General features: G+C 37.1%; 1 protein-coding gene across 6 annotated transcripts in view; it reads left to right on the forward strand.

Moving 5' to 3' along the window:
- The window catches only part of LOC135216015 (DNA mismatch repair protein Msh3-like), an 85952-nt gene that overhangs the window by 50480 nt on the left and 15835 nt on the right, over positions 1–19637 (forward strand). For all 6 annotated transcript variants that reach the window (XR_010314780.1, XM_064250947.1, XM_064250949.1 and 3 more), the window contains exons 9-16: positions 7382–7588; positions 7781–7933; positions 8144–8318; positions 9796–9983; positions 15304–15424; positions 15740–15852; positions 16927–17023; positions 19073–19327. Coding sequence is in view for 5 of the 6 variants with exons in the window: in XM_064250947.1 (XP_064107017.1) it covers positions 7382–7588; positions 7781–7933; positions 8144–8318; positions 9796–9983; positions 15304–15424; positions 15740–15852; positions 16927–17023; positions 19073–19327 (1309 nt within the window). In the remaining variant the exon portion in view is untranslated. The remainder of the gene's footprint in view (positions 1–7381; positions 7589–7780; positions 7934–8143; positions 8319–9795; positions 9984–15303; positions 15425–15739; positions 15853–16926; positions 17024–19072; positions 19328–19637) is intronic.

A 19637-nucleotide genomic window follows, 5' to 3' on the forward strand; every position in this document is an offset into this window, starting at 1 on the left:
TTGTCCAACATGCCTCACCCTACTGCTATGCTCTTCGTGGTACTCTAGCCTTAGCCGCTAGGATCCTATTGGTGGACTGCCCCTTATTTTTTTTGCTAGGGGCACCCACACATTATGCATATAAATATGCTTCAGTGTCTCTACCCTTATTTTTATGCTAGGGTAGAACACAATGTGTTTGTATATTTTGTAAATACCAATTAATCTTAGTGAATCTTTATATATGATTGTTTCATTACCATTATACTATTCTGTACTTACCATTATTTAATTTAAGCTAATTTTAAGTACCTTATGTTAATATAGTGTAATTGGTTCCTTGATTCACTTATATTATATACTAATCTTTTTACAGTTTTGTTTCATTTTGACCCTTCTTTACCATCTTGTCTGTTTCTCTGGTACTATTTCACAGGCCGACACGAGCTGAGCCCAGAAAAGGGATTTTGACGAAGGAAAAATCTATTTCTGGGTGATTGGCTCGTGTCACCCTGTGAAACCCACCCTGGTTTTTCCTTACCCACCCTGCAGGACAAGATGATCATTTTATAAAGGATGACCGCTAGAGGCGCTGCTCTCCGCTTGGCGTCAGTAGTAGTAGTAGTAGCGGACGCATCACCCTTTGGTATCAGCTCTCTCAGGTGGGGGATTTTGTGATGGAAGGTCTAAATGGTAAATGGCTCGTGGTAGTGGTCTCACTCGCCCCTGTTACCATACCGACACTTTTTTTATAGAGTGAGCGAGTCAGTTTGACTGACATTTTCTTGATTTTATTTTTTCTCTGGTAATATTAAGATTATTTACCTAGAAATAATGAACTTAAGGATATTTCACAGGGCGACACGAGCCAATCACCCAGAAATAGATTTTTCCTTCATCAAAATCCCTTTTCACAACCTTCTCTTATATAGAAAAAACAAACTGCTCATGTATTTCTCTCTGCCAAAATATGACTTTTGACCAATTTTTGTCCAATGCTAATGAGAAGAGAAAACAATTAGTATATAGAAAACTGAGAAGACTCAACATAGAATTAAGTCAATGATTCTGCCATCCTATTTAGTAGGAAATAATAAAATGAAGGAAATATTGGCTGGGATATTTCTTGTATGGAGTGAGAAATACAGTATATGTGGAGTTAGGTATAAAGTGTATGAATTCATTGAATACTGTTTTATGATATTACAATGTGGTGATTTTTTTAATTTGAAGTACAATGGACCCCCGTATTGGCAGGGGATGCGTACCAGACCCCCCCCCCCCCCATGCGAATAGCTAAAATCTGCGAATACTTAAAATCTCGCTGGAAATGCTCGGAACTGCCTATTTTGTTTGTTCAAACACAAGAAAAACCTTCTAAAAATTTTTATAGTACAGCAGTGCCTCAGGATACGAAATTAATCCATTCCGAAGCAACCTTCGTAACCTGATTTTTTCGTATCTTGAACCACATTTTACATGTAAATTGCCTAATTCGTTCCAAGCCCTACAAAAGCACCCCAGTAAATTTTATAATAAAGCTAAATTGACCAATAAACAATGAAATACAACAATTTGGACCATTCAATACCTAACTTAAACTACATATACTACTAATATGTACTACATACCTGTAAATAAAGTGTATTAGTGTACATGGTACAAGAAATACTGTATGTACATACGTATGTAGTAAAATGTGGAACCTTACCTTTCGAGTGAGGCGATCTCTGAAAGTGGCGACAGAGGAGGAGGACAAATGGCAGAAAACATGAACACTTAACTTTATGAAACACATTAAAAAATGGCAGAAAACATTAACACTAAACTTTATGAAACACATTAACAAATGGCAGAAAACATTAACACTTAACTTTACAAAAAAAATTAAAGTAAATTTTTTTTTTTTTTTTTTTTTTTTTTTACTTTTTAAAATTTTTTTATACTTTACGTTTTTTTTTTTAAATCTCAATTTCTTCACCACTTTCAACTTTCTGTTTTTTCGTATCACTTGGATCTTCCTGTTTGCTTACTCCTACTAAACACCTCTTTAAAAAATAACTATCCAAGGAAGATTGCTTCTGCCTGCTTTTCACAATGTTCCTGAAACGACTCAGGCAAACCTTATCGAACTGCGCAAGCATACGAACTGTGTAATCCTTTTCGGGGTGTCTCTTTTCTACAAATGATTGCACTTCATGAAAAGCAGCTAGAGCATCCTTAATTTCTGCCGTTGTCATAGGGTCGTCCTCCTCCTCGCCGCTGCTAGAGAACTCTTCTTGAATGACGTTATGTTGCATGGCCTCCAACTCCTTCAGGTCAGCCGTCGTAAGCTCCTCTTGGTGCTCCTTGAGAAGGTCATTAATGTCATCCTCGTCAACGACCAGCCCCATAGACTTGCCGAGAGCAACGATCTCGTCAAGATCTGGTTGCGAAACAGTTTCAGGATCGTCAACTGTTTCTGAATCTGCACCAGCTTCACCCACGTCGAATCCCTCGAAGTCTTGGGCGGATACGGCATCAGGCCAGAGTTTCCTCCATGAAGAATTCCAGGTTCACCTCGAAACCTCCTGCCAAGCTTGACTGATGAGTCGGATGCATATGATGATATCTAAATGCTCCTTCCAAAATTCAAGCAAGGTGAGGTTTGTGGTATCGGTGATGTCGAAACAACTCTTGAAAAGATGTTTCGTATACAGCTTCCTGAAGTTCGATATGACTTGCTGGTCCATAGGCTGGAGGAGAGGGGAGGTGTTAGGTGGAAGATAAAGAACCTTGATAAAAGAATACTCCGCTAGGATATCATCCTCGAGGCCATGAGGGTGACCAGGGGCATTGTCCAACAACAGCAGACATTTCAGAGGGAGGCGCTTCTCTTCCAAGAATTTCTTCACTGTCAGGCCGAAACAGATTTACCCACTCGGTGAACAAAAGTTTGTTACCCAGGCTTTTGCATTAGCCCTCCACATCATTGGAAGCTTCTCCTTTAGCACTTTGTGGGCCTTGAAGGCTCGAGGAGTCTGAATGATAGACAAGTAGGGGCTTGACTTTACAATCACCACTGCCGTTGGAACGTAGTGCGAGCGTAAGCCTGTCTTTCATAGGCTTATGCCCAGTTAGCTTCTTCTCTTCCTGCGTGATGTACGTCCGACGAGGCATTTTTTTCCAAAAAAGGCCAGTCTTGTCACAGTTGAAGACTTGCTGAGAACTGTAGCCTTCATTGATTGTCATCTCGTCGAACGTCTTAATAAAGGCTTCAGCCGCTTTTGTGCCCGAACTGGCAGCCTCCCCATGCCGCACCACCGAATGGATGACAGTCCGTTTCCGGAATTTTTCAAACCACCCACAAGAAGCCTGGAAGTCTGGGGTTGGCGTTGATGTCCCTTCTCCTCTGTCGTCTTCGGCCTGGGCAATCAGATCACCAAAAATAGTGCTGGCCTTGTGGCAGATTGCCGTCTCGGTTATCGTATCGCCAGCGATTTCTTTGTCTTATATCCATACAAGAAGCAGCCTCTCCATTTCATCATGCACGTGGCTTCTCTTGTTGGACAAAGTAGTCGTGCCCTTGGAAGGTGTAGCTGCTTTGATGGCTTCCTTCTGCTTAAGGGTGGTGCCTATTGTTGACGGATTTCAGCCGTATTCCTTAGCGATCACACTCAACCTCATGCCAGCCTCATACTTCTTGATTATCTCCATCTTTGTCTCCATAGAAAGCATCCTCTTCTTTCCGTGAACTTCAGCAACTTTCTTGGGACCCATGACTATACGTAATTAAGTTACTAATTAAGTTCTCACACAACACGATAAAGTACAAAGCAAAATCACTAACACGAATTTACATTAACAAACGAAATCATATATGTGAACGAACAAATTCTGCGTGCGTATGATAACGCTGGTGAGACGAAGTGGCCGAACGACGCCTTTACGTAGAGCATGATGGGATAGATGCTGACCAGTAGGAGAGCAGGATCTTACGGCGGTGTCTAGCATCAGGAACCAATGGGAGAGCCGGAGGATAGTGGCGAGTCGGCAGAGTTAGAGGCACGCGAGTTTTTAAATTGTTCTTGGTGGTCTGGGTGAATCTCGAGACTTTACAGTAACACCCTTTTGTAACCTGAATTATTTTCATATGCAGAGGCAAAAAAATCTTTGTCTTTGCTTTCGTAACTTGAATTTTTCGTAAGTTGGGACTTTCATAAGTCGAGGTTCCACTGTACCTGAATATTTTAATAGTTTTATCACATAAAGTGCATTTAGTCATGAAATTGATATGTAAATACAATAATTTGTAAGTGTTTCGCTAATAAGCAAATTTTCTGCAAATATTGGGTAGATATGATCCGCAGAGAAACCCGCGAAGAGCTGACTCCGCGAATCTTGAGAATGTGAATATGTGGGGTCAACTGTATACAATTGTGAATATTATGCAACCAAAATGCACTTTCTTTATCATAGCTATGTACTGTATTTACTCCATTTAATGCAGGTTTTATGAATGTTCTACTTTCTGTTAGGTTTTTTTTATGGTTTATTGCATGTACAGTATTACATGCCTTCATTAATGATACACATAAGTTGAAAATCTGACAAAAGTCTGTTGATGATAAATTCACTCCTGCATTCTTTCATAAATTGTTTTGTGTATTTAATGTACAGTGGAACCTCGACATACGAAAGTCCCAACTTATGAAAAATCCAAGTTACGAAAGCAAATACAAAGATTTTTTTGCCTCTGCATACGAAAATAATTCAGGTTACGAAAGGGTGTTACTGTAAAGTCCTGAGATTCGCCCGGACCACCGAGAACAATTTTAAAACTCGCGCGCCGCCAATTGAGTAGACTCGCCACCATCCTCCGACTCTCCCATTGGTTCCTGATGCTAGTCACCGGTGTAAGATCGTGCTCTCCTATTGGTCAGCATCTATCCCATAATGCCACTACGTAAAGGCGTCGTTTGGCTACTTCATTGCATCAGCGTTATCGTACGCACACGGAATTCGTTCGTTCACATATACGTATTTCGTCAGTTAACGTTAAATTCGTGTTAGTGATTTCGCTTTCTACTTGTATACTTTATCGTGTTGTGTGTGAACTTAATTAACTTCATTAGCCAAGGGTCCCAAGAATGTTGCCGAAGTTCACAGAAAGAAGAGAATGCTTTCTATGGAGACTAAGATGGAGATTATTAAGAAGTATGAAGCTGGCATGCGGTTGAGTGTTATCGCTAAGGAATATGGCCGAAATCCATCGACGATAGGCACCATCCTTAAGCAAAAAGAAGCCATCAAAGCAGCTACACCTTCCAAGGGCATGACTATTTTGTCTAACAAGAGGAGCCACATGCATGATGAGATGGAGAGGCTGCTTCTTGTATGGATATAAGACAAAGAAATTGTTGGCGATACGATAACTGAGATGGCAAGCTGCCACAAGGTCAGCGCTATTTTTGGCGATCTGATTGCCCAGGCCGAAGACGACGGAGGAGAGGGGACATCGACGGCAACCCCAGACTTCAAGGCTTCTCGTGGGTGGTTTGTTAAATTCCGTAAACGGACTGGCATCCATTCGGTGGTGAAGAAATTGAAATTTTGTAAGAAACGTAAAGTATAAAAAAAGTAAAAAAATGTAAAAATAAAAAAAGAAAAAAAAAAAAACAGAAATTAAGTGTTAATGTTTTCTGCCATTTGTGAATGTGTTTTGTAAAGTTTAGTGTTAATGTTTTCTGCCATTTTTTAATGTGTTTTGTAAAGTTAAGTGTTCATGTTTTCTGCCATTTGTCCACCTCCTCTGTCGCCACTTTCGAAGATCGCCTCACTCGAAAGGTAAGGTTCCACATTTTACCACATATGTACGTACATGTATGTACAGTATTTCTTGTACCATGTACACCTTGCACTTTATTGACAGGTCAGTCACAGTTAGGTTAGTTATTGAAAGGTCCAAATTGTTGTATTTCATTGTTTATTGGTCAATTTAGCTTTATTACAAAATTTACTGTGGTGTTTTTGTAGGGCTTGGAACAAATTAGGTAATTTACATGTAAAACATGGTTCGAGATATGAAAAAATGAGGTTACGAAGGCCACTTCGGAACGGATTAATTTCGTATCCTGAGGCACTACTGTTGTATTTAATTATAGTATCTTTATCCAAGTCAGGTTTGAATATGTATGCAGGGCTTACTTGTGATTAGGGATATGGATGTCACTTAGCCCTGAGAATTCTCTGTGTGGTCCAAGAGCTTGGACCAGTCTTGTTCCCTTAGGAAACTCAGACCTCCTACTTGGGACCTTATTCTGGTACTGAGTAGTCTTTCTCAACCTCCTTCGACCCCATACTCCAATCATCTTTCAGGAAACTGACGTTGGAAATAGTTTTCCTTCTGACCTTGGCATCCTTGAAAGAGTTGGAAAGCTTCAGGGTCAGGCTTGACATAGACTCGCAATGGGTTTGGGTCTGTAGCTTTTGAATTTGCCCAAGAATTCATGGCTAAGACCCAGATTCCCATGGTTCACGATGACAGCTTTGCTCCCTTTCCTATTTCCTTACGATGCAGAGTTTGTTATTAGAAACCTCCAAGGGTTTCTGCTTTGACCCGCCAAAGCACAGCATCATTATCTGAACATCTTGTCACCTAGAGATTAGGTGTTGTAGACTTTATGTAACACATGTCAGGTCAAGAAAGAGGTGTCTTAGAACACACTATTGTTTTTCTACACACGGTAATGATTAGTCAAGCCAACTCTTCATCAAGTTCTCCTACTGATTGGGTGCATGCAGAAGCGCAAGACACCAGAGGATTAGGTTCCTCCCTGGCATTTTAAAAGTACATACAGTACTTATATGTTCATAGAATTTTGAATCCTGGTTTATGACTATGTCAAACCACTTTCACTTTCTTCTGCCTGAAGAACGTTGCCCACGGATCCTTGGACACTTTTCCTTGGGTCCAGTGGTGGCTATTCAACAAGTGTGACTCATCCAGTGCCCATGGCAGGACAGTTTATATCTTGCCTAAGATGAATGTGTGGAGTAGGGAATGAGTGAGATGACTGGGTTGGAAGAAAGACTGATGCGTCACTAGATTCAAGCTCACTCTCTGGACTCACTTCCACCTCAGTTACTCATCGGATGCCAGATGCCACAGATTCGTTACATTTACAATCTTTGATTGCTTTCAACCAGTTTCTAGCTGGCACCAGAAGATTTATCCTATTATTAAGACCTCGGGTTTGTTAGCTATGAAAAATACAAATTAATTAGATATCTGTCATTTTTCATCTTGCTGTATTTCATTGTAATTATTGATAGTATATATTAATTATTCTTTTCTGTCATGTATTTTTATGAATTTTTGTATATAGATGTTGTACTTATTGTTAACTTTTTCATCAAATAGATCTGAAGATCGCATCAGGATTGAACGACTCACCAATGAAAAGTTTGATTATTCAGATGCTCTGAGACGGGTCTGCGAAATGTTTGAAGGAGAGGAAGGAAAAGTAAAACATATAACATCACTCCCATCAAGCGTTGTTGGCTGCATAGGAGCTACCCTGGAGTACCTCAAGGAATTTAAACTGGATCGTATTGTTAAAATGGCTGGGTAGGAAAGCTTGCAAACTTGTATTTAAAACTTATAAAAATCGTTTCGTTTTTGATAGCTAAAATGATTGAGTTTTAGTAAAATTTCACTTTATGGTTACTACAAAATATATTCTAATTTGATTTACATGTTATAGTATTTCCGTTAGCAGAGACACCTGTAAGATAGTAGTTTTTTTTAATCTTTTGGCAGAACAATCCAACCATACAGCATGAAGAAACATTACATGAGATTGAGTGGAGCAACAGTGAGGAACTTAGAGGTCTTATCCAATGGAGCTGATGGTGGAGTGAAAGGCAGTTTATTCTGGGCTCTTGATAAAACGCAGACAAAGTTTGGGTCCAGGTAAGAGTGTCAAGAGGTGATGTATATCAATATTGTTTGGCAGGTGGTGATTGGAGTAACCATAACTGTTTTATCAAATTGTTGGTACAAGTAATATTTAATGTAATCTAAATGGGATAACTGTTGAAGGGACAACTTTATGTCCAACCATATATTAATTGGTCTCCTTTAGAGTCGTTATATTGCTCTCTTGCTTTGCTACACTTTCAGATTACTTCGCCGCTGGATAGTCCAACCATTATTACGCATAGAAGAAATTGAAGAAAGGCAGGATATGATTGAAGATATTATGAATTCAGATTCTCCTGTATATACAACACTCAAAAATATTCTGTATAAACTTCCAGACTTTGAAAGAGCTCTCACAACTATTTTTCATAAAAAGGTATGTACTATGTCATTTTGTTGGACTTGAGGCTGTGTGACTCATCCCTTTCACACTGAATAAATGGTCCTATCATCTTTTATCAAATACAGGCAGTCCCTGACCTATGACGGGGGTTCCATTCTTGAGACGAGTCATAAGCCGAAAATCGCAGCAAGCTGGAAAATTGTCAAAAATCCTAATAAAACCTTACTTTTAATGCTTTGAGTGAATTAAAAACTATGTAAACTGCATTTTTCATAAAAAAACCTTCAAATATTGATTATTTTGTATTTTTGGAGTCATATTTCTTCTGTCAGATCAAATTCATAAGCGTCGTAACCCTGGAACATGCGTTATAACCCTGGAAATAATTTCTGATGAATGTAATTGAAAAGCGTTGTAACCTCAGAACGTCGAAAGCCGAACCCATCGTAAGCCGTGGACTGCCTGTAATATGCATTTATATTACTATACTTGTATGAGATAGCTCATGTGCAAAAAAGGTGTAAAAACTTTGTATGCTAAAGGGAGAAGAGGTAAGGCTCCGCCTACTCTCTCTCCCCATTGGTTAATACACTCATGCCACCAAACCTTGTTCTATTTTTAACTGGATTCAGCTGCCCTTGAGAGATTTTCCCCTTATGTGAAGACTTCAGGTTTGTTAGTTATGAAAAATACAAATTGATTAAAGGTTGTACACTTCTTCACTTCAGGATTTGCTAGTGCAATGCACAATATAGTACTGCTAGAGATCTTAGTACAGTATGCTAGCTGTCATCTCTGTGATTATTGGATGCTGACTAATGCCTCAATCAGGATCACTCAAGTGGGACTTATTCACAAGCCATGTAAATGATGCAGACCAGCCCTATAGTCTCAACTTTTAAGGAAACTATTATTTATTAGGTGAAAAATACTAAATTGAACAGTTGCATGAACACCCGACTTCTTTGCTATATTAAAAAACTATGTATCACGAATATTTCTTAATAGAAGGATCTCTATATGTGCATTTGTTTATTGTTAATAGATACAATATATTACAGAAAGCTATGAAAGTTAAAGTAGAAAAGAAGCTTATTGATAATTAAAGTATTGATCAATTTAGGAGGGGTTGTTTTTATTTTATCTCTGTATATGTCATGTACACATTGTGCAAGTATTTTAGTCGTGGCATTTTGTTTGTGTGAAGAAGAGAGTGGGAGGAATTTTGAAAGTATAGCCTTGACTAAAATAATATTTGAATGTCAATGTATGTCAAAGCTTTGAGACCATAGGAGTTGATCATATTAAACTTTATAAGATAGTTAATAACAAGCTCTGTTCTCTTAGAAGCAACAAACTTTAGTGTGACCTTATTTTTTCTTATATTATTCTTATAAAGTTTTGTGATTGTATTTTAAACCTTCAATAAAGTAATGTATTACATGTCTTGTCTAATATAATTAAAAATAATTTTTCTGTGGAGAGTACAACCTAAAAATTTCTTTTTCAGTGTAGTCCCCATGAATTTTGGATCGCAGTAAATGGATTAAGTCACGTGCATGCAAAACTCTCAAGAGTTAGTGGTAACTTGACAGATATTGTACGTGTACCTGCCATGAGGAATTTGATAGAAGAGGTTTTAGATGGACTGTCAGATATTCAGGAGTATGCAAGTAATATAAATGAATCAAGTGCCAAGTAAGAACATATGATTTGTTGATGTTTAATATTAGATGTAGTGAAATGTTTTGAATATTGCATTTCATACACATAAACCAGTGCTTTATGTGTCCTTTCGTTTGTTTTGAAGTATTGACCACATTCCCGCATTAATGAAGGAAGAAAACCCCTTTGTAAGGTAATCACCTGTTCTTATCAGCATGGAGCTTTGTTGCAGGAAGATATCTTCAAACCATCAAAGTAAAGGAAGGCTAAGTCAGAACATAAGGCAGTTGTTTGCTTGCGCAAAAGACAATACTTGTTTGACCAACATTTTTGTTCATGGCAAAAAATGGTTGCCATTCTTTGATGAATAGCTACTTACCCTAGGCAGAAAGGAGATTCAGGTAGAGTTTTGTTCTCTTCCTGGAATACCATGTTAGAAGTTGTTTTACTGAAATCAGCCATGTTGGTATAGTATCGTTCTGGATATGGTTGTATAATAAGACTTCGAGCTTGGTGTTTGTAATTTGGTAGCTGGCAGATAGCTAAAATAAAGAAAGGCTGGGTGTTCAAGACTCTGTAGAAAAATGCTGGAGTTGATTTTGAGATAATTGTTGTGTAAGAAAGGTAGTGGTCTTAAAGATGTAGAAAAATGCTGGAGATGATTTTGAGGTAATTGTTGTGTAAGAAAGGTAGTGGTCTTAAAGAATAAGGATAAGTAGATAAAATGAGGTTGGAGGTAAAGTGTGAAGTACAGGTAGTGACCGACTTACGACCGCAATTGGTTCTGCAAAACAAGTCGTAACTCGATTTGGACGCATGTCGAGTCTGCTAAATTACCGTAGAGTTTATCGTACATATACATATTGTGTAATGATATTGACATCATCTGAAAGTCATATTTTATCAACATTTTCTTAGATTATTACTTATATTATCATATTTAAGTCATAATTCATTATTATTTAACATTCATTATCATTAAAACCATTGTATTACCATTCTTAGTGCATATTCTTACTGTCATATATGTATTACGATAGTACTTTACGATACCCTTTCACAAGTTCATATACGTATGTAAAAATTCAACCCCTTCTTCAGCTAGTATATTTTGCTGTCTTTTTCTTTAGAATGTGTATTATATTTCCTAGTTATGATTTCTTTACATTTTTGTAGCATGTGTAACATCTCACACATATGTATAAAAATATAAAAATAATCATAACTAGGAAATACAAAGAAGTCTAAAGAAAACAAAGATAGCAAAATAAATTAACTAAAGAAAAGGTTGAACCTACAAACGTAGCAATATGAAACAGTGTGATGTGTGGAGAACGGGTACGTCTGACGACTTTGACAAACGTTAACAGTAAGGCGTAGTAATGACGTGTACATTACTACGCCTTACTGTTAACGTTTGTCAAAGTCGTCAGACGAACCCATTCTCCACACATCACACTGTTTCATATTGCTACGTTTGTAGGTTCAACCTTTTCTTTAGTTTCATTGTACGTATTTCCTAGTTATGATTATTTTTATACCATTTATATCGTCTCTCTACACGACATTACTACTCCTTGCTGTTACATTCGCCAAACGTTTGTCCAAACTGTTTCTCCTCGCATCATACTGTTTCATAATGCTTCGGTTGTCACGTTCATATAAAAATTCATCCTTTTTTTTTTTTTTAGTTAATTTACTTATTGTATTTCCTAGTTATGATTTCTTGGAATTTTTTTATACCATTTGTAACGTCTCTCTATGTACTGTTACATTCGGCAAACGTTTGTCCAAACTGTTTCTCCTCCCATCATACTGTTTCATAATGCTTCGGTTGTCACGTTCATATAAAAATTCATCCTTTTTTTTTTTTTTAGTTAATTTACTTATTGTATTTCCTAGTTATGATTTCTTGGAATTTTTTATACCATTTGTAACGTCTCTCTACGTACTGTTACATTCGCCAAACGTTTGTCCAAACTGTTTCTCCACGCATCATACTGTTTCATAATGAAAATTCGGGCAAATTAGGTGTTGCCCTCCCAAATGAACTTCACCTCGTACGCCTATGATTACGTGGAAAAAATTCTATCGAATCGAGGCTTTCACTGAAGAGAGAGAGAGAGAGAGAGAGAGAGAGAGAGAGAGAGAGAGAGAGAGAGAGAGAGAGAGAGAAACTTCGTTTGTCATGCTCATATAAAAATTCATCCTTTTTTTAGTTATGATTTCTTGGAATTTTTATACCATTTGTAACGTCTGTAACGTCTCTCTACGTACACGAAATTGCGTCTTATGTATTGTTACGTTTGTTAAGTTCATAGCAAACCCGTTTCTCTATGTATCATACTGTTTCCTGTTGTTACTTTTGTCAGGTTTAATTTAAACACTGGATGCTACAGTACAATTTGTTTAATGTTGAAAAATACAAAATACAGGTGCAAAAAATAGAAAACATTCAAAAATACAATTGAAAACTAGTATGTAGTACAGGAAAATATAATAAAATTAAAGACTTCTGGCATCGCTGGTGCTTGACTGGAGGTCGTTGACTTCATCAGCTGAAGCGACGGTCGGGGTGACGGGAGGAGTTGTTCGTTTCACAAACATGGTGAGTTTCGTCTGGATTGTTTGTTTCTTTTTCTCCTCGTAAATTTCACGATACGGACGAAACAAATCGTGTGCCATCCGTTCAATCTTTGAAAACCTTTCATAATTTGGGTCCATTTCTTCAAAATGTGCAAGGAGTTTATTTAGTTGAGCTAATCCTTCTGATAATCCCTTGGCGGTAAATTTCCTTTCTGGCAACTCTTCATCCTCCGCTTCTCTTCTTTCTTCCTCCGCCACTCGTTCTTCTTCCAATTCAATCAGCTCTTCATTTGTAAGTTCTTCGGAAGCGTGGTCTAGCAAATCCTCAATATCTTCTATTTCACAATCCAAGGAAAGCTCTTTTGACAGTTTCACTATTTTTCCCCGTATCACATCAAGTTCTTGTTCACTGTCAAATCCATCAAAATCATTCACATAACGTTTAACGCACTTCTTCCATATGCCATTCATACACTTCGCCGTCACAGTCTCCCAGGCAGAAGACACATTCTTGATAGCATGCAGAATATTGTAGCGTTTCCAAAATTCTCGTAGGGATAGTTCTGGGTCGGCATCTAGAGCAGCTATGGCTTGCGCAAAGGTGATTCTTAAATAGTTTGCCTTAAATGTTGCAATCGAACCTTGGTCCATAGGTTGAAGAATTGGAGTGGTGTTTGGTGGCAAAAAAACCACTTTCACATCAGGATTCAGATCAGCTAAGTGAGGTGGATGTCCAGGCGCATTATCGAGCAGCAGTAAAATATTGAAAGGAATTCCTTTCTCTAGGCAGTATTCACGACACTTGAGGAATGAAACAGTTGACAAACCAGTCTTCAAAAAGTGTCTGCGTCATCCATGCCTTACGGTTAGAGCGAAAGTAGACAGGCAAAGTGTACTTGCTTACATTCTTGAACGCTCTTGGGTTTTCTGAATGATAAATTAAAAAGGGTTTCAGCTTGAACCCCGCGACATTCCCACCAAGCAGTAGAGTCAGCCTATCCTTAAAAGCTTTAAATCCTGGCATGCTACTGGCTTCCTTATGGATGTAAGTGCGTTCTGGCATTCGTTTCCAGAACAAACCTGTTTCATCAACATTAAATATTTGTTCTGGAAGATATTCCTCATCCGTAATCATTTCATCGAGACTGTCGACAAACTTGCTAGCTCCTTCCTCATCCGCACTCGCTGCTTCTCCAGTCACTCGAACACTATGCAGCTGGAATCGTTTTTTGAACCTCTTGAACCAGCCAACGCTTGCCAAAAATTCTTGCTTATACTCTACTCCAGCACGTTCCTTCAAAGTCTGAAACAGACTTCTAGCCTTCATCTGCACAGTAAAAAGGCCTTAACGGTGTCCTTTTTTGGATTTGATCTTCCATCCAAACATGCAATAATTTTTCCATTTCATGGAGGGGGCCAGTGGCGTGTTTCGTAAATCACTGTCGATCGCATGGGTGCAGAACCTTTCACAGCATCACGAATCCTTTCCTTATCCTTAAGAATCGTGGACACAGTAGAATGAGATAACTTCATATCACGTGCGATCACATTCACTTTCTTCCCTTCTTCGAACTGCTTAATCACTGTCATTTTTGTGTCCAAGTCAATGGCCTTCCTTTCCTTCTTGGCATGTTGAGGAGTAGATAAACACAGTTTCCTCTTGGCAGACATTTCAAAAATGATCAAAATTAACACAAAGTTATTGAAAAATGAACACAGCAGAGCGAGAGATGCGTTCAGTACGGAGCTACAGACAACACTGAGTAAGCGCAGGACCCGAGAGATGCACGGATGCCGCAGGAAAAAGTATCGTACGTTCGTATGCACGTTCTGCCGAAAAGGGTGAAAATAATAGTCGTAAAGTCGATCAGACGTAAGTTGCATAGGTCGTAAGTCGGTCATTACCTGTACTCAATTACCCCAGCAATAGCAGTTAAGAAGCAAGAAGAGCTTTTTGAGGTGTTATGATAGGCACCCTTTGGAAGAGACAGTAGACTGTTCTTTAGTATGCTGCTGCTTGTTTTGGTTTACCCTTTGTACTTGAGTGACAACAAAAAATAGCTGCACACCCTCCTGGGGAATCCCTGTCATGCACACTGAGTCATGATGGGCAGCCAAGCCGACAGGCATGTAAGCATTAGCCTTCGGGTTTAAACATATTAACATTGTATAGCTCACACTTACACTATGCATGAAACAGATAAAAATGACTCAGGAATATTTTTTATACTAATGAGTTTTTTTGTATTTTACAAATTTTGTAGGCATAAGTAGATAGAACCTGCAATCATATACATATTTGTTAGGCTACATTGTACACTAATGAATTCTGTGTATTATTAAGAGTAATTAATTTGTCAGATATATCTAAAATGAAGTAATAAGTAAATTAATGCTATGTTTGAAGGGTGATGACAAAATACCCACTACGATAGGCTGTTAATTACTATATGTATAGAATTGCTGTATGCCCTGTAGTAGACTGCTTTACTTAAAGGATTTCATTACCAATTGGAGGGTAGACCCCCAATTGTCCAATAAGTTGAGGTGCCATTATATAAAAATGCTACATCCATTAAGAACTGAGTTTTAGCATTGAAATTAGTGATAAAGAAACTTATAAAAAGGAAATACCCGGTCATGATGAAATCATTGTTGAGATGATTTGCTGAAACTTGAAGTGACAGTTCATATACTAACTACATATAGTTTTTTGCAGAGTTTGTAATTAGGAAACCAAGTGTTAAAATTTGACTTTGTGTTTCAGAGAGGGCAAAAAGACCACACTGTTTAAGAGCTTTTCACGCTTTCCAAAAGTCATTCAGAAGCAAGGAGCAATAAAACAAATAGAAAAAGAACTTGATGCTCTTAGGTCTGATATATGTAAGGTATGTATGTACTTATATTTTTATAAGGGTATTTGGAAACATAATTGACTTGCTTACTCCAATAAAGATTTTTCATATGATTCAGGTAGGTTAAGAGAATGTAAATAGCTGCATGAAGGAGGTTCAATCAGGCTGGGTTAGCATGTAATTTTAGTAAAATGCAGTGATATGTACTGTGTGTAGTTCCCTGGCTTTTATAACAGATCAATTTTTTCTTGAACAAACATATACAAGTTATGTCTGTTCTTGAAAAAATTAGGCTTTAGGATTTTTAAGTTGATTTGTAATTGATTTTGGTTCGCATTTTTCATTTAGGTTCTGCGACTACCAGGATTCAAGTATACAACAGTGTCCGGACTAGAATACCTAGTTGAAGTGAAAAATGCCCAGTTAAAAGCTGTTCCCAAGGACTGGAATAAAATAAATACGTAAGGATTGTGTATTGCTGCACTGATGCATTTCTGATATCTTTTCATAAAATAGATAATACTAATGACAAAAATATTGAGATAAATATCATAAGTATTAAATGCAATCATGGATGTTAAAGTATAACCTTTAGATTCATCCATTATTTTTTAATGCACAATTAATTTCTCATAACACTTGTTAAGACCGAAGGTTTGTTAGTTATGAAAAATACAAATTAGTTACAAATTTGGTATTTTGATGATGTAGTGCTTTGAATTTTTTTTATTAATTCCTCTTTGTGGTCACTGTGGTTAAAGAGAATCTATGTTTGAACTCTTTCTTTGCTTTGTTATTTTCTATCAAATCTACTCTTTTATTCTAATATACCACATTTTTTGTACTAGAATTATCAAATGTATCACCTTGAATCTAAGTAATCTATCATCATCATTAATAATCATCATGTTTTTATGCTAAAGGCTTCCTCTGCTCTTCTTCGTTCATTTTTCCATTAGTTAAAGATTCTTTAGGACACATCCTTCAATTCTGCTGTTGGCACAGGTGCTATCTACACAGTAGCTCCCTAGTGCCAATCTTCCTGCACTCCTCTATTAACTTCTCTGTTTTACTGAAATAATAATTAAAGGTTCAGTTCTTATGCTTAATCATACCAACATGTAGTTCAAATTAATCTGAATTACCTGCCACTTCACTGTAGATCTTATATTGTTATAGTGTAAACCACCAAGACGATGGCCATAAGTATTTAGTTATAAATGTTAGTTTAATCGTACTGAGTTTAAAATTTGAAGATTTGTAATCCTGTCACCTAGCAATCATGAACCCTGTAAACATTTTAGACATGAATGTAAACCATACATGTGAAGGGATATGGTTGTGATGAAATACTTGTGGTATTTCATCACAAGTATTAAATACTTGAGCTTTTATCTACTTGTTTGCTATTGCCATCCTGAGGAGTATTTAAAGGTGAATAAATAATATAGGCTCATATTTCATCATGTATTTTATATGTTCGTTTCAGCATTCAAAGTACCTTTTGGCAAATTCTCAGTGCTTGTTATTTACAGGACAAAAGCTTGCTGCAGATTCAGACCACCTGAGGTAGAAAAATTATTTACAGAGTTACAAATTCTTCGAGAAGAACTTCAGGCTGAATGTCATTCGGTATGTAAATTAATTATTTTTAAAAATTGACGTCTTGAATTTGATTTTGACAATTATGCTAGGCTTCAGTTAAGCAGCATAACTAAGAAGCAGCTAAATCATTGATCAGTTCTTTGTCTTGCTCTTTGCATGAACAATCATAGTATACCTCCTGTCAATCTGCACATACTGGCTAATGTTATGCAAACGCACTGTTTGTGCAGATTCTATCAAGGCCATATGCAATAAGGATCCTCTAAGGGCAATGTGAGGCTGACCATATTCATCATCATAACAATAATAATAATAATAATATAATAATAATGTTACATAATAATAATGGTAATGAAGAAAGTAAGAGAAGGCAAACCAATCTAAGGATGGCATGGATTGACCAGTACGGTAATGTTCTTTAGGTACATTATGAAATTACGGTACGATATTTTTAAGCTATCGGAATTAAAATATTTTTTCTGTACCGTACCGCACTGCCACCCTTGCGTACCAGTATGATAAAAGAAAATTCATACTGTAATTTCATACCTCTGCCATTACATTTTGTGGAAACGAATCAATAATATCTTTGCAAACAATTCCTCCTCCCGTTTCACTACTCACTTAGACTACTATAATTGTGTTTTTCAACTTTTTTGCTGTTAGTGGAAATTACTGTAAATATGTTAAGTGTGTGTGTGTGTGTGTGTGTGTGTGTGTCAAAGAAAGAGAGAGAGAGAGAGAGATATTTACTATATTTTCATTTTCTAGCAGGTTTACAATTTTATTACATTCTGGCACTTTTCAGAGCCAGAGGTGAAGGCTGCATAACTTTATTAGGCGTACAAAATGAGAATGGAAGGCGGGTCAACTAGAATTGCAATGATTTTTGTTCCAATCTTGTACTGTTCTGTGCCACTGACATCGTGGTGTATTAATGTAGCCGTGTTTCTCATTATTCTCTCTCAGACTTGGTATAGAGTATTTAATCTTTTTAGCTGTATTACATACGATCTTTCCCAAATAATCAGATTTCAATGCCAATTTCTTTAGAATTTCCTTAAAATCTGTCGAGTTCCTTTGAATTTCCCTAAAATTTGAATTTCCTAGGAAAGGTAAGGTTGTATCTTAAAATATTTGTCTGGGGAAGAATTAGGTTACACTTTCAAAAAGTCAATATTTGTCATCTGGATTATTCTGGACAGTGGACAGTCACATTGGATTAAATAAGTGTGGAATGAGTACAGAAAGGGTATGGAAAAATTACCATAATTTTGTACTAGTATACCGTACTTAAAAAGTAATATAGTACATACTGTAATTTCATACCATTCTTGCAGGTGGAAAATTACCCTTGCCTGTAAGTTAATTGAATCTGACATTAAAAATTTGTAGAACTCCTATGCAGACCATAGTGAAGGATTACCAAAATGAAATTCCACATTTTTGTTTAAAGAGTTACTGCATATTTGGGTAAAATATCCAGCCATGACACTCTAAGGCAGTGTTGTCCAAACTGGGGTACGCAACATAGATCTTGAGGGTACATGAACAAACAAGGAACACACACACGCACACACACACAACAGAAAGATCCCATCAATGAACATCAGCCTCACATCTCACATTAAGTTGTGTAAGTAATTTTTAAGCATTTTGTTATTAAATCATCATTTTTATTTGTGTAATAAATTTGAATTTATTGACCAACACTCCTTTAATGCAGTCTTTTCATAATTAATATACTATTTGCATGATTATCCTAAATAAAACTGAGTTTGATCAGCCATGGTGGGCGAGGGGTTGGTACGTAACAGTAGGAGAAGGTAATAAAAGGAGGGTACAATAGGCGAAAATGTTTCGACAACACTGCTCTAAGGCATCATTAACCAGTCTAGGGCTCTGTAAGGTGGATTGTGGTGTCCATAGACTTTTGAATTTTGGTTATCAGCAATAACCCTGCCGGTAACCGGGATCTGCTTGTATGATAAAGTAGTTTAATTTACCCTGTATATTTTATATAACTTGTCCACTGATAATTCTTGAATTTTAAAGTCATGATGTTGGGAATTGCAGGCATGGCTCCAAGTGCTAGACTCCTTTTCTGAACACTATCAGCAGCATCGACAAGCTGTGAGATTCCTGGCTACGATTGATGTCCTCATTGCTTTAGCCAATGTTGCCAAATCTCATGGATTTTGTCGTCCTAAAATTCATGCAAGTGATGGTGAAAATTGTGGATTTCTACATATTTCTGGTGGTAAACATCCTGTAATTAGCCAGCTTAAATATGGTGAAGAACAGTATGTTTCAAATGATACTAATCTAAAGGTAACTAAGTAGACTGTAACTTGAGCATTTACTTGACTTTTGCTGTAGTTTAGAGGATTTTTTTGTACTTGCCTTCTTAGTTTCAGTGGATCTGCCAAGTTTAAGATATTTTAGGGCTAATCAGTGTACCAAGGTATCCTGGGAACAACAATGCCCCGTGACCAAGTACAGATGCCAATAGTCCCTGGTTCACAAGTTTTTTTTTTTTTATTAATTCTACTGGTTTTCCAGCTTGGCACTAGTATTATTGTGATGTTAAGACAAAGGTTTGTTAGTTATGAAAAATACAAATTGATTAAAAATTTGTCAT

This window comes from Macrobrachium nipponense, chromosome 6, assembly GCF_015104395.2.
Source record: "Macrobrachium nipponense isolate FS-2020 chromosome 6, ASM1510439v2, whole genome shotgun sequence".
In the NCBI taxonomy this organism is placed as follows: Eukaryota; Metazoa; Arthropoda; class Malacostraca; order Decapoda; family Palaemonidae; genus Macrobrachium; species Macrobrachium nipponense.